The following is a 17036-nucleotide window of genomic DNA, read 5'->3' as shown; positions in this document are numbered from 1 at the left end:
GATGATAACGATGATCACTTTGCTGATTATTATCGTGATGCAGATGAGTCATATGACTTAGAATGGTATCTATACCTGTGTAGGTTCAGTTATATACATTGCCCAGTTGCTTCTCCCTAATTACTTCGCATTTTTATTTTTCCTCAGCAACTCGCACCTTTCCCATAGTATCATCAACTCTTTCGGTAGTAAAATTTCAAGTGCGAAGAAAGAATGATGAAGTGGGAGAGGTGAAGTGGGGGAAGAGGAGAGGTAGAGAAAAAAATGAAAAAGGGAAATCGAAAAAGCGTAGATGATCTTAACCAAACTCAAAAGACGGGACCGACAATTATTAACTTTACGTCTGCGACTTGTTAGAATCGTAAATGAAAAGGCGCTAATCGGTTTACACCTCGACAGAGATGGAAGATTCTGAAAGAAAGAGGGCAAAAAACACACACAACCGAAGTGTACAGGAAAAAACTAATCTAAGTGCTGGAGCATTATGATGATACAGTAGTGGGAAATGGTACGGTAACCTAACTTTTAAAGACGAATTCACACGTTTCTCATCTGCAATATTCAGGTTTTGTTGATTGGTTACTGCAAAACGGAAGTACTTTGAAGGAGAAGATGGGAAGGAAAGAATAAGTTCGATTCTCTGGCGGGGTTAATGTGGAGATCAGAGAGCGCTTTATGGTAGCCTGATTGTTATGATGGTGCAGAGGGTGCATTTCAGCCGCAATCATGGCTATGGCACGACCATATTATGGCTCTATTGGTGCATCATTAACGTGGTAATCATGGCTGATAGAGTGGTGGTTCATTATATCGAGAGCAGGAGAAGTAGACTATGGGATGATTTTTCACATGATCTGCGTAAGAGAAAATCTAAATAGGATTGCAAACCTGCTATAGATTAGATGGAGAGGTGGAATGAATAAGGAAAATGTATGATTTGTTCAAGAATATCACACATAAAGAAGTAGAGAGAAATAGTAAAGCTTGTACATGCACACATCGATTTTTGGACGCACAATTTTTTTTATAAATTCTGTTAGATTAAACGTAGCTTGTCAAACATTATCTGTTTGACATCATTTATGTTTAATCTAATAGAATTTATAAGGAAGGCAGAAAATCGATGTGTGTGTAACTGGCTTCAGAAGAGAAGAGAAGATAAGTAATAACATCTGGGAGAGCCTAAATAACTATATTATTCAAAAAATGAATTCATGACAATTGGAGCTTAAATTGAAGTTGAAATAGCTTAGAAAATGATTACAGAGAACTAGAATATTGGTAGAGAAGATACGCCTACTAGTGAGGTTAAAAATAAACTTGAATCTTGAATCAGATTACAAATGAGAGTCAGTAAAATCAGAGTAAATAAGAGTAAAAATGATCGCTTATAGATTTTATTCTTTATTGATTCATACAATGATAAGTACATCATAAAATTTATCAGGAGAGAAAAAATAAGGTAACCTTGTGCTATTCCTTTCCCAAATTTAGATAAGGTTACACGTAGTCCGAAATAGGTTAAGTCTTGTAGTTGTTCACTTCACAAAATTTTCCTCAACTATTCTCACAAAGTAGATTTTTATGTACTACTACTTAGCAGTCTACGCTTTTCATCAAACCTTTGAAGAGAACAGGTTCAATGATATCATATACTTATCCTTCGCAATTCAAAATCAAATTTCAAATCTATTTAACATTATGTATTTGAATTGAACTATATGGAGATAAGAATGGGAGGCATTAATTTATTGGAGAAGAAAATAGAAAAGAATTCAGGTTGAGTTGAGTAATCAATGATTTCCCATTCTTATTTCTAATATTAGGCATATATGAATTCTTCGTCATTATTAATTATCCGAATAAATCCAGATCATATAAAGCAATCAAAATGAAAATAATTGAGGACTGGAAATTTTGTGAAATGAACAACTACAAGACTTAACCTATTTCGGACTATGTGTAACCTTATCTAAATTTCGCAGAGGAATAGCACAAGTTTACCTTATTTCGATGATGTACTTATTGTATCAATCAATAAATAATAGAGAGAGAATCATATGATAGTTCATTGTCAGGGGGAATCGAATCACTGGTGAATTGTTCGCAGTCTTCACGAAACTCAATTTTCTGTTAACAATAATTTCGTTTGGAATTGGAAAGCGATTGAACTATAAATCCTGTGTTGTCTGGTGACGTGCAGTTTATTAGCTATAATCACGTTTCCACATTGACGTCTATCGATTGATTCTATCACTGTTTATTTTCTCACTGCTTAGAGCTCTGCTTACTTCTGCAGATCAAATAAATATATTTCTTACGATTCAAGAATTATTTAAGAATATATTTTATTGAGATTTTTTTATATTTTATTAGGACGTTTGAAAATAGCAAGCATTAACCACAAATTGCACCTATCACCATGCATCATTGCAACCTATCTATCAAAATATGTTTTGAGAGTGATGGAGTTTAAACTGTTATTTCCTAGCAGATAAACGACCAGTATGAACCTATCTAATCTTATAAGAGATGTAAACTTTTTCAGAAGCATATTATTTTATCAGTCTCATAAAACAACATTTGAATGTGAATGTGGATATTCTCACTATCATAAAAACCACCATTTTTATCAATTGTACGATTTTGATAGTTTTGCAAATTTATAAAATAATAATCAGCAGCTAATTTGTGTTTGAAAGTGGAAGAGACGAATCAATATTATTTTATCAACTTTGGATGTAAGTGCAAGTGAATGAAACTTTCAATCTGCAATAACATCTTGTTTACGATTGCATTAACGTTTTTTCTGACTGAATATTGTTTTCAAACCGGTTAAAGGTGTCAGTCAGTTGTGGAACTGGTTGCTATCATTATCCTATCAAGCACACAATAAAAATGCGCTCCAAATACGCTTCATTTATTACACTTTTCTCAGTGCAGAAATGGGATCGAGTGTTAACACTAATGACAGGATGTCATTCACCCACAGTCAGCTGTAGTTTGACCTTGCTCAATGACATACAAACATTTTGCGCTCCGCTCATCAGATTGTTGTACAGATTGTGTAGAAGTATGCAATGAATTTAATAAGATTTCAAATTTGAAAACGAAAATTAGTTTCAAAAATCAACAATTGAAACAATGATATTTTTTCATAGAAAAAATATTGGTTGAAAGTAATTATTTTCAATTAATCATCAATTGAGTACTAGGAATTATTTATAGGAACTCCTCGATATATCTATATTCAGGTAACTCCCATAACTACAGCGAAACTGAATAGGAATGGTATGTAACGTCACATGGTCGGGAAGGGGTCTTTTCCAGTCGAGAATGATGTTTCTAGTCGAGCCGTTAGCCGAGACTACCATTTCAGGCAAAAGACATTCACGTCCAAGTAACGTATACTATTTTCTGTCATAATAATCTAGAAAAGAATAATTGAAAAATAGAAAACATTACCTGCTTGTGCTGAAGTTACTACATGCATTTTATAAACATAACCTGGTTTACAAATTCCGAAACAGGAATTTTTCAGTAGTTGACAAAACTTCCACCTGGAGCGCTGAAGGTGTTTTTTTTGTAGCAGTTTTGCTGTTCCTATTCCGGAACTAGGGAACATATTACTCGACTGTAAAGAAAACATATGGTTTCATTACAGTATAGTGTGATGTAATGAGAATGATATGTTCATTTGTTCTGCAAACAGCTGTTTACCGGCTTGATTTCATGCATGGAGAACAGCTGAGATTGAATGACTATGACAAAAATATTTTCGATATCAAACTACTGTATAACCTACCTATTCACTTGTCTGTTCACGTGAAATACCCAGTAGCCTAAGTATGAAATGTAACATTTACATTCTATACTCACTGGAAATACCAGCTAATTAATTAAAAATAAGAGAATTTACTCATGTGAAGTATGAAAACAACCAATGTTTGGAGTATTAATCGAATTTTGAACTTTGATTGGGTTGCTCTAGTAGAAAACAACTTTGAAGATTCACTTCAAAGAATAAAATAAATATTGTTTGAACAGTTTTGTTCAGCGTCGAGGCAAATCCTTGTTGGAGTTTTGTAACAAAGTGTCAAATGTTTTCACAAGAGATGATAGTGGAGAAGCCAAATAACCCGAATCCGTTTAAGCGTATTAAGCAGATGAGACTTTTCGGCAACTGCTTTCATTGTAGACCAGTGAAGCCGCTTCCAACTCCAAACTAATAGTGTCTGAGTCTGGATCACAATGAAATCGGACACTGTGAATTCTATTAGCCAAAGTTTTGGCTACTGTGGACTGTAGACCCCTGCTATTCAATTTAGGGATACTGGCAAATACGAATTAAAAGGTTGAAAAAAGAGCTGACTGTGTCTGGAAGTCCAAAAAAAACCTTGGTTTTAATTTCCATGATTCAATTTGTTAATCGTTTGTTCCACAATTTCCGTCATCATCTTCCACTGTAAGGAATCTTATCTCTCATAATCTTTGATTGTCATGAATCTTATGTGTATTGAAATGATTTTCCTTCTAATATTGTACCGGGTGTTTCAAAAAGAATGACCCCATTTTAAACAATTATATTTATTTTAAAAAATGGTGTACACAAACCAATATTACATCAAATTACTCACAGAAGTATCAAGTTTATGATGATGTATCAAAAGTATTCCATGTTTCCTCCTTTTGAGGCTCGGACGACATCTAGACGGTAGCCAAATTCATCCCACTGTTCGCAAGATGTCTGTCTCCTCGGACTGTAGCTACTGCATCAGTTATTACCCTTGGGCCCTTGGCACTTGATATTAAGGAGCTAAGAACCAGTTTCATTCAGTTTTCTCAATAATGAACATTTATCTTAAATATTCAGTTTGGCTAATATAAGATATTCATCTTATTCACATTATTAATATCGAAAGAGATATTTTTCCAAGTGCAAGTACAGTTTGATTAGGATTCTATACAATAACCTAAACTTTTATTTGTAGGTTAACTTTTATATTTATACAGCCAATAACGTTTTTCACAAGTGTTTCATCGAGCTTATCTTGTTCTAGGTAAGTTGGAGGCTCATCACAGCGATTAGGTCTGAGTGGATCAGTTTCCTGGCTGCAGGAAATGACGGTCTTCAACAAAATAGATCTTCTCCACCCACCACTTCCTCAAACAATTAGTTTGACATCTCACTACGCAAACGCCAGGTAACTACATAGAGAGACACTCATAATCATACATTAATTTCTGCAGTTGAACACGGCCTATGAAAAATGTCAGCTCATTACTCTTGAATGGTTCGCTTTGTGTAATAACTAGTTTTTTTTGGAAGACCCTCAATAATTTTGCTTCAAAACGCAATTACTGACCAGCGCTTAAGCTACCGGGGAAAATAAGTCGGGGTAGAAGAAACTCAATTACTCCATTAAGAGTATTGAGTGCAATTGATAGATTTTTCAATAAATTTGAGCACCACCTGGACGATTAATAAAACTCCCCAATGTATTCTATTGATAAATGCAACTCTCAATGAAACATGCATACGTACATCTGCATCTTGGATAAATTGTAAATTTAGAAGAAGGATTCCCGTCGAAGACTCTGCCAACATTGAAAATAGGATTCCAGTCCAAGACTCTGCCAAACATTAGAAATAGGTTCCCTGTTCAACACTCTGCCAAACATTAAAAATAGGGTTCCCGTCCAAGACTCTGCCGAACATAAGAGAGACGATTTCCTTTTGCTAAACTCGATTAAGTTAATCTGAAAGTTTAAACTTGAATCGGTTTTCTCAGTGCATTTACTAATCCAGTTTAATTTAAACTAGTTTAGCGTTAAGTTGGTAATATAATGTCATCGTTTATAATATCAGGAAGGGTAATTTTTACAGGAAATTTGCTATTTGTTTACAAACCATCAGTAAATTAAGGTTATGTAGCTACTATTTCCTGGTTCAAAATCCACAGAGCTGTAGGCCTAAGCTGTACGGTAATAGAAGTGAAAAGCGATCAAGAAATTTTTCAAAAAAATGATGAAAAGCTATATTACTATTAGAAACAAACTTATATTTAGTTGGCACCAAAAAATATAATCTAGAATATAAGATAAACACCTTATTTTGTTATGAAAATCTACTACGGTCATCCTCGTTTATTAGAAATCTCTCAAAAGCAAAATATATTTATTTATTTATTTATTTATTAGATAGAGCTATTATTTATCAGTCATGTGTTATTAAAAACATGTTTTCTAATCAAAAATCACTGATAAAAATTGTCATATTTTCTATCAAGTGGCTTTTTCAATCAAAAACTAAATTGGCACTAGCTATACTCAAGCAAAACCGTTAAAAAAATTCTCTATCATCCCAGAGATTTAAATGTTTGTTTTTTGCCCAATTTTTCTCAGTTCCAAAATTTCTTCGCAGTCATCTCTATCAATCGCATTAAAAACTTCTATTAATTCCTGTCATTTCTATCAATAATGATTCACTATAACCCAAATAATTATTATCGTCTACACAAGCATTAAAAACAAATGTCGAAAAATGATTTACTATTAGCTGTTTCCCCATCAAATGTTACAGATGTCTAGTTAATCCAAATTATTTGGTTTAAACCTCTTTTTTTGGAGGTTTAAATTTTCTCAATACAGAGTTTAAACTGATACTGAGCAAACGGAATTTTAGTTTAAACCAAGAAAAATCCAGATTTGGTTTAAGCTTTAGCTTAAACTTACACTGTGCAAACGGCCCTAAGACTCTGCCAAACTTTTGAATAAGTACTCCCGTTCAAGACTTTGCCAAACAATAGAAAGAGGATCCCTGTATAAGACTCTTCCAAACTTTTGGATGAGTATTCCCGATCGAGACTCTTCCAAACATTAGAACGAGATCTCCGTTTGAATCTCTTTTTAAAGATTCAAATAACTATTCAAAACAATAGAATATTAGTAAAATGGTGTTCGCTTACCTTGGAAGTAGCTCTTGGTGCGAAGGTAACTGACTGAGAGACGGAGAATGGAGAGACGGTCGAGTTTGGAGAGAATGTTCTGTTCGAAGGGAAGGAGATTGGCAAGGGTGTCCAACTCGGCGTTTAGTCGCTCGCGGTGCCGTTTGCTAGGGTTGCTCTTCGTTACACCGTCTTTCGGCGGTGGTTTCAGGCTGCAAAACACACCAACAAATAGGGAAAATTAGTGAAAATGTAATGCAAAACATTTTAGAACATGGAATAGAATTGAGAAAAAGTTCCAATAGAATTGTGTCAATTGATTGCTGGAAGTGATGAACTTGGATACGCATTGATTCGAATATACACTTACATTTTATTTACAGTATCCAACTTTTCAAATGTTTCCTTTGGCGGTGGTTTCAGGCTGCCAGAAAAATATGAATAAATAGGGAAATTAGAGAAAAGCGTTGCAAAACACGTTCATAATGAAATTCAGAAAAAGTTTTACTAGAATTTTGTCAATTGGTTGGATATGCTGAAAGTGATGAACTTGGATCCGCTTTGACACGAATACACTCTTTTACAGAATACAACTTTTCAGATTTTGAAAACATTTCATAGACTGAATGGAACACTGCATATACTCGTAGAGGAATATAAGCAGATGTAATCATCTGGTTCAATTCAATTCTTCATTTTCCAGTTTCGAAACACTTTACAATAATGGGCTATGGATCTGTGCGCGTTCTTTAGTAGACGTTATCTGAGAACAGTCATGAATAATTTTATCCTGAGTAGGATGTCCACGTGAGCCGTATGCAAGTTTAATGAGAATAATGGTGTTAAAAGATGGTAGAGCCTTCCTGAGAAGTGTTTTTGAAGTTTACAACTGTCAGGGAAGCTGGTCTCCAGAAGTTATCCCTCCCACAGGAATACCATGAGAACTTTGATTATCAAGTCTTAGCAATTAGAGAAGCTTCTCACCGTTCAGCGAATTCTACAAGCTATGTGAATGTGGATGATTGTAGCTGTGTGACAATAAAATTTTGGCTGAATCTAACGAAATAACAAATATGAGGTTCAAGTATTTTATCTGTTACAGTAAGATATAAACTCACATGATATCATTGTAGAGTTGGAGAAAATATCAGTTTCTGCAACATTCCATGCTTCCCAAACTTGAATCTTTACAGTACTGTGGAACAAGATTATTCTTGCCTCTAATTTTTTACTTTCCTTGCCCTAGGCCTTGCTATAGGTAAGGAAAGTATTGCTTTCCGAAAAAAATTAAAGTACCCCAATTTCCAAATTTCTATACGTTTCAAGGTCCCCTGAGTCCAAAGAAGTGGTTTTTGGGTATTGGTTTTTGGCTAAAATGGCGAAAATAATGTCAAAAACAGGGTTTTCCGCGATTTTCTTGGAAACGGCTCCAACGATTTTGATCAAATTTATACCTGAAAAAGTCATTGATGAGCTCTATCAACTGCCACAAATCCCATATCTGTAAAAATTTCAGGAGCTCTATGCAAAGTTTGATTTTAGATTCCCAATTATCAGGCTTTAGTTACAATTTGAACGAAAAATTCCAAGTTGAAAAGATTGAGCATGAAAATCTCTTCAATCGATGTTCAGTAACATTATCACCTAAAATTGAAAATAAGCTCGAAATTCGAGAAAATGTTATCATTTCAATTACAAACTGTTGGCAACTGTTGATTCATTATGTATTATGTATTCAACTGTATTAAATCATTCACTATGAAGAGATAGCAAACTTCGTGTGTCTCCAACCTTATTGTCCTGTCACCAGCTGACTTGGATCTTTGAACAGTAGACTTGAGATGCGCGGGAACACTAGCGTCAGGTGATAAATTTTCATAACGGCAAGGAAAGTTGTGTGAGTGCGCCACACCAGATTTTTTGGAATAATTTTTCTCTGTTCGAATTATCTGAAGTTCAGAATCATTCCTTATAGATATTTTCCATCACACCAAATAAACAGATAAAACTGCTATTCAGTCTTGAAAATACCTCATGCATTATGCTACTCATTATTAGCAATTATCCATTGCTAATAATCCAATCTGTTGATGATGGACTTTCAATTGAATAGTCAGAGTAGTCAGATTTTTTGAGATGATGATTGAGCGCCCAAGTAATCAATACTAATTTTACTGCTTGTGCTACCAAGGTTGATTCCAAATCAGTAGTCAGAAAAATGTGGAGAATCAAACACTCATGTCTATGCCTGAAAAATTATCCAAATATTCATGTGACCTCGGAAATATAATGTAGTGCAAATATGCGATTTTTGCGATAGTATAATTATGTGGACTTATCGAATAAGACTTGCAGTTTTTTTCCAAAAATAGTGTAATCCACGATAATTGAACAATTCGAATTCACTGGTGGGAGTTATTTAGTTGTTTGAGTGAGAGTGGTTGATTGTTGGGGGTGGGGGTCGGGGCGAGCAGGAAGGGGTTCACCGGCAGTAGCTCCACCTTAGCCAAAACGATATTATTGATCTAACATTCCAAGCGGCTATTTTAGTCGTTTTTACCTGCGCCAGTCGCGTCTGGTTGAAGCTTATGAGCTGCCCATTTTGGGTGCGCTATTTTCAGAACAAAGTGTACTACATTTTGTATTATCAATGTCAGGTGATTGAATGGTGTTCTTCATTGCGTTTTTTCAAGAGCTGGTAGCTCAGGGTTCATTGTATTTCTGTTCTTTTAGTAAGCGAAGAATCTTTTAATGAGAAATACAAGAAGGAACATTGGAATTAGAAATTTCGATAAGCAATTTTGAAGAACCTAAAGCTGCGTACAGCCTTAAGCGCCACGAACAAGCGCATTTCACTTTTCATCAGCTGATTCTACGCTTATTATAGCTGTAACCTACTGTTTCTGTACAAATACAGATATAATTAGCTGATTAGAAGTGGAATGCGCGTGTTCGTGGTGCTCAAGTCTGTACGCAGCTTATTTATACATACATTGTTAGATAGGTTACAATATAATTCTCAACTATGAATGATTGGGAGAGGAACAACAGGCTTTAAGCCCAAAACTGTTCCTTTCCCAAATTTAGATAATTATGTTCCTTATTATGCAACAACGATAAAAAATCTGGTGTGGTACACTCACACAACTTTCCTTGCTCATTGAACTAACTATAAGCCTCATTCTTAAACAAGAATGATTTAGGGGAATAACATAATGACGATTGGCGGCAACATATTTGAAACTACGATCAGACTTCTGTATTTATGTGTATAGTTGTTTTCAGAGTACTTTTTCCTTTGTGTAAATTGTGAAATTCGATATTTTTTTAAAAGTCGTCAAAACAGCTGTTCTACAGATGAAATATCTCGATGTGTTCTTTTTATGAACTGCTCTACCTACCTACCTCATGCACGAGAAAGAGGCTACAAAGTCCATTTCTCAAGGATGGGGTGGACCCCTCATTAGTTTCTCAGAAAGGAGACTCATTCCAGTTAATAAAGCCGATAAATAACTATACAGGGTATGAATTTGATAAAAATCGGTCAATTCATTTTTGAGAAAATCGTGAAACACATGTTTTTTTAGTGATTATCCGCCATTTTTCTCAATAATATTACGGAGCTCCTGAAATTTTCCTAGAAATGAGTTTCATGTCAGTTGATAGGGCTACTAAATAGCTATCCATGGTATAAATTTGAAGAAAATCGTTAGAGCAGTTTCCGAGAAAACCGTGAAAAACATGGTTTTTTAGTGATTATCCGCCATTTTTCTCAATAATATTACGGAGCTCCTGAAATTCTCTCAGAAATGAGACTCATGTCAGTTGATAGGGCTACTAAATAGCTATCCATGGTATGAATTTGAAGAAAATCGTTGGAGCCGTTTACGAGGAAACCGTGAAAAACATGGTTTTTTAGTGATTATCCGCCATTTTTCTCAATAATATTACGGAGCTCCTGGAATTTTTCCAGAAATGATACTCATGTCAGTTGATAGGGCTTATAAATAGCTATTCATGTTATAAATTTGAAGAAAATCGTTAGAGCCATTTTCGAGAAAAACGTGAAAAACATGGTTTTTTAGTAATTATCCGCCATTTTTTCCGCCATCTTGGATTGAATTTTATTGAATTTCTTATTGTCGGGTCCTCATGGTATAAGGACCTTAAGTTTAGAATTTCAAGTCAATCGGTTAATTAGGAATGGAGTTATCGTGTTCACAGACATACACACATACACACACACACACACATACACACACACACACATACACACACACACACACACATACACACACACAGACCAATACTGAAAAATCATGTTTTTGGACTCAGGGGACCTTGAAACGTATAGAAAACTTGAAATTGGGGTACCTTAATTTTTTTGGAAAGCAATACTTTCCTTACCTATGGTAATAGGGCAAGGAAAGTAAAAAGTTGGGCGAAATGAATTTCCACAACGGATTCAAATACTGGACAAATTCACATTTTGAAATGGTCGAAGGGAAATCGGTAATAATAACTATTCGAGACTTGAAGCTATAATGTTTGTAGTGACGTCATAATCACTATTTCTCAAAGATTTAAAAATAAGAATTTTAACTGTGTTACAGTATTCTTGTCAATCAATACCTTTGACGTTTATGCACCGGTTGACTGTTTGATAAAATCAATTTCAATGTTTTTTTTGTGTAGTTGAGAAGTTGAGTTGTAGTAGTAGTTGATATTGTGGTAATTATTCATATTGAATAAGAAGACTAAGAAATTGTCGAAAACCACAGATTTCTTGAAAGTTAGAAAGACCGGTTTTGGTTGTTACACAATTGTCAATCTCTGAAAAACATTATTGAGTTTATCAGATAGTGACAATGGTGTAACAACCGAAATCGGTCTTTCTAACTTCTAATAAATCTGTGGTTTTTGACAATTTCTTAGTCTTCTTATTAAATTAAATGTTCAATTTACTATTCAAACTGAATGGTTTGATCGATTGATTTTGAATTTGAAACACGTATTTCATCATTTATATAGTATAATCAACCACCAACACCAATCAGTGATTTAATCATTTTTCATGAGCAATCATTACGATAGTCGAAAGAATCTAGTATCTGAATGAAGAATAGTATCCATTTGGAATATTCATACTGTACCCCATGTTTCTCATTAAATTCCATAGATAACCGATAGAAATCGATAGCAAAATAAGTACCTAATTTAAAATGTGGAACACATTTAGAATTTCACGGCAAGTAGTTCCTAATAATCTTAATAACTCAATCATACACCGTGTACATTGCCAGTTTGTGAATCATTTACGGAAAATCAACTTTGGTTATTACCATTCCAAACAACTGTACCGGTATACCCGGTATAATTACATAGGAGAAAACGCTCTTGTAAATTGATATCGTTCACTGCAATGAGAATATTAGAAAACCCGTTATGTGAGTCTTGCAACAAAAACTAATTCCAAGAGGTATTTGGATCAGCTTAAGTTGTATTTGGGAAATTTACTGGTAATAGACGGCTAGAGTTATGCTTATTAAACTGACTACTTTCAAGTTTTGATGGGCATAGAATTCACAAAATGCAATTTTTTCACAAATTTTCTCCTCAAATTATCTTTGGAAATTGCAGAAAATTCCATGAATACCTTATTCTCCGAAGTAATCAATATTTTAAATATTTGTTGATTCACAGTTAGTAGTTTTCTATATTATATTATTTTGTGCATAGTATTTTGTTTTGGGGAACTGACATAGTCTAGTGGTCACCTCATAACCCTCATACAAGACGTCGACCTTAGTAACATTCATCATTCAAATGTCAGGCCTTCTTATGAAATAATAAGCTCTGAAAATCCAGTCATGTTTTTCAAACTACACTCCTAGTCTTTGAATTGTAGGAAACAGAAAAATTAATAAGTAGGCCTGAATTCATACATTTTAAGAAGATACAGAAATAGTACACAATCTCACATTACATAATAATAGGAGATTTCATAATTTTTAATAGAAATAATACACTTCGGGAATAATATTTTGAACGATAACTAGACAGTATTTGAAAATCGTGTAACACTTTCAAACATGATTCAATATAGTCTAGAGGGCTGCTTTTATCCGAAAGCAGAACTTTTTTATTTTACTTTATTTCATTGGCAATTACAGATCATAATTATAATAAATATAATATGATTGGGAGAAGACATAGCCCAAAACTGTCTTCTCCCAAATTCTTACAAATAAAAGTTTCAAATAAGAATGAGTTCAAGATTTCACTTTCACTTCAAAAAGTCCAATTTCCACTTCAAAACTAATGACTGAACTAAAAATTTTGAATTTTGATATTTAAAAACTGATCAAAAACAAAAATATTTCACTCAAATCCCTAAAAATTAGAAATTTTTGAGTAATTTTGCAAAATTTTGAGCCAGAAAAGAAACACAACTTTTCTCAACAGAACTTTATTAAGGACGTCAAAACCTTCATTAATAAATTTACTGCCCATCTCTCGAGGAAAGTTCGAACTTAAAAGTAGGGAGGTCGTAATGTTATTAGCTTTTTGCTGATGGTATATTTGTTGTTGTTTTTACAGTGCGAGAGATCTAATCTTTTGGCACACTACTTAGCACTTGTGGGACATTATGGAGTTGGTGCATCTTCACTGAAGGTTATTACCTTTACCTCCTGTCAGCATCAGCGATAATTTCAGTTTACGGTGTTTAGAAGTTTACGAGCATCTTCTTCTCTGATTCATCTTCTTTTAGATGATGCTGTTTTTCTTGCGGCCGTTTCTAATCAGCTGTTGAGTTTGTTCAAGAAAAGAGGTGGTAGTTCACCGCATCAGGAGCCGCCTCTCCTTTTTATATTGCTGGCCGGGCGATTCGCAGTAATGTGCTATGTTGTTTCGAGAGATGCGCGCGGAAAAACAAATTATGTTCTAGCTGTCATCAAAAACTTTCTTTCGAATCGGTGAGGTGAGTCACTTGCTCTTATGCGTCTTCATAGATGCGTTCAAACGTGTAGTTAAGCTGAATGAAAGACAGAGAGGAAAGGAAAGAAAGGAGAGGTCATGAAGAAGAAGGAACGATAAGTATTTTTCTTCGAGAGATGCTACGATTTTGTACCCGCTTAATGATAAGGAGGATGCCCTTTAAAACTAATTTGAAAGCGCATTCTTAATGTATTGTATCCTCACTTTCTTTCTATTTTAGCATTTTTAATGTTCAATTTGCATAAAACTAATAATAATTTCCCTGATTGCCAATGAATTGCAACCAGAGGAGTTTATTGACAAAACATATACATAATTATTATATTATACACACAAAAGCTGCTAATACTAAACTTAGTTCTAATTATGATACCCCACTATAATAATATGTGTCGGGGTAAATGATTGTATCTGATTAAATTAATACTTACTTAAAATCTAACTCTTTTTCAAATAGATCTGACTAAACGTTCACGAATGATCGAATATCTTATCGAACTATAAACTTGAACCAAAATTCAGGATCTCATTCTCTAATTCAAGAATGTAGAGCACAGTTCCACACACATGAACTCGCTCACTCACTTCCATCACCAACAGACGACGAAATAATTATTATCAGCTGTTTTTCCAAGGATGAATAATAATTATCCTTTTAATGTCCTTCAGCGAGTTTTCCCAGGGATGAGACCTAGTGCAATCGAATCTTCATATTATAAACCTACTATGTTCTGAATTTCATGAGAATCGTTAGAGCCGTTTTCGAGATCCGGTGAAATACAAACATATAAACATCTACACATATAAACAGAAGTTGCTCGATTATAGGATAGTCACTTCGCTTATCTCGTCTGTCGAATTTTCTTGTGTAATGATGCATCTTTCAGTCCTGAATTATGAAAAATAGTATTGAAAAGTGGGTCCATCATTCATTTATGCATTTATTCATCCATACAATTATCCAAAGCAAACAAAGTTGGAAAATCTCAACAAACACACTGTGGCAACTGTGACTGCCGGTCATTCACTGGGACAATAAGTTGCGTTTTCACGTGTGAAGTAAAATGCTACTTGGCGTTTGCTGTGCTTTTCGTGCAGTAAAAGTAGTGAAGTAGCCGCTCCTCCTATCTCCCCTTTTCTTCATTTAGTTTTCCTGCTACTCCCACTCCTGCACCCGAAACCATGAATGGAATCATGTACTCTTTTTAGCGGCAGCGTACTCTTTTCAGCGTTTTACTAGTAGGTAGCATGACGAGGGCTGTTAGGTGTGTGCTGGCATGCAATGAGAGGCATCCGCGTTCATCACGCCACTCTATATAGCTGCTACTCTACGCTCTGGTCCATCCACCCACCCACCATTCATTACTGGCATTGTCAAGGACAGTAGTACTATCAGTCAAAAGTTGTGTGATTGCAGTCAGGGAATAGGAATGGGAGAAATCTAGTATCTAGTAATAATACTAACATTGAACTTTTGGAGCGCCTGGCTACAGGAGCAACTTGGCATGTACGTTAGGCTGGCCACTAATGGTGAACATGCATGATAAGCATTCATGCTACACAGTCATCTTACATTGTTCGCTGTAATCACAGCGAAACGCTTCAAACAAAATTTTTGGAGGTTAGGTTTTTGTATTTGCAATTTTTGTTGTTTATTTTTTCTTCGCTGCCCTATTTTTCTACCATTATAATTTGTAATTTTCCAGTGGTTTATTCAATTTTATTGTTTGTTTATTCTCATGTTAAATATATTCTTATTCATATGTTAAAAGCCTCTCATGATTGTGTATGTGTATGTTTATATTTTTAAACATGACATCGAATAGTCTTCACATCTTCTTATAGAGCATGAATGAAGCTCTTCATTATCTCATTTGTTTTCATCTATTATGCTTTGCAGTTTTTGGTTATCACGAAAATATCTCAAAATAGTAGACATTTAGTTCCTCTTTCTCTTTCTCTTCCTCTCTCTCTTTCCCCTTCTTCTTCTCCTCTTTCTTCTCCATCATCTTGCTGCCTCTGTCCTGTCTATAGTTCTTGAACTCCTTTCCTTCATGTTTGATTATCTTCTGATATTGTATCTTTTATGATAAATGATATTGTATCTTTCAATGTATAAAATATCGGGGCACCGAGCTTTGCTCGTTATTTTCATTTATTGATAAACAGAGAACACATTTCTCTAAAATGATCGTGTTTATATTTCACAGCTGGCTATAATTTATTATGTCATCTTATGAATTTCGGGGATGCGATATTTTGAATTAAATCTTTTGATTTTTCACATACTCACTTGCTCACTCACTTTTTTACTATCCATAGCTGTTTCAGCAGCCAAGGATGAATTATTCTTTTTAATGTCGTTCAGCGACATAATGAAGGGAAAAATATTATGAGAAACTAAATAATACTGAATACTAGAGACTAGACAACCAGGCGCAACTTCTTCTTCGTTTCCATCTTTTTCCTCCTCTTCTTCTTCTTCACCATCTACCCCCTACTCATTTTATCTGCCTCTTTTTCTTGTATGCACCCAAATAGAACTGCTGTGGATAGATAAGACTAAACCACAGTTGGCGAGCGACGACCCGACAGTGCCTAGTCTCGGCACGGCTAGGCTTGAGTCGCTCTGGCTCCTCTCAGACTCGGCACGGCTAGGCTTCAGTCGCTCAGTGGCCGTACTAATGCATTTTTGAATGATAGTTGTAGCTGCACTCTACACTATACGATTCCTCTCCTTGCCGCCGCTTTCTTAACGCGCATCGAATAATTGTAATCAGAGCCGCAATTGTGGGGTGGCTGGGCAGGAGGGCAGGGGGGCTCCTTTAGGGGTAATTATGGGGCTAGCCCCAGGTTCAGTCTAGGTCCAGGGACACATTAACTATGCCCCACTGATAGACGCCTCTTCAACCTGCATCCAACTCATTGACAACCGGCGTTTTACTCTTCACTTTCAGTTATCTAGTTTCCTATCCATTTCCTCTCTATGTCCTTCCTCTCTCAAACCTTCTCCTCCATTCACGTTTCACACATATTACTTATCTGCCTGGTTCAAATCTGTTTTTACCGAAGTCGGAAGTAAGGAATTAA

The 17036-nt window shown here is 35.0% G+C and overlaps 1 protein-coding gene across 1 annotated transcript in view; it reads right to left on the bottom strand.

Moving 5' to 3' along the window:
- The window catches only part of LOC111057700 (aryl hydrocarbon receptor protein 1), a 230240-nt gene that overhangs the window by 110272 nt on the left and 102932 nt on the right, over window positions 1-17036 (bottom strand). Inside the window, exon 2 of the mRNA XM_039431843.1 lies at window positions 6969-7159. Coding sequence (XP_039287777.1) covers window positions 6969-7159 — 191 coding nt within the window. The remainder of the gene's footprint in view (window positions 1-6968; window positions 7160-17036) is intronic.

Source organism: Nilaparvata lugens, chromosome 7 (assembly GCF_014356525.2).
Source record: "Nilaparvata lugens isolate BPH chromosome 7, ASM1435652v1, whole genome shotgun sequence".
Lineage (NCBI taxonomy): Eukaryota > Metazoa > Arthropoda > Insecta > Hemiptera > Delphacidae > Nilaparvata > Nilaparvata lugens.
The sequence above is the reverse complement of the archived record's forward strand: the minus strand, read 5'-3'. Positions and strand labels throughout refer to the sequence as shown.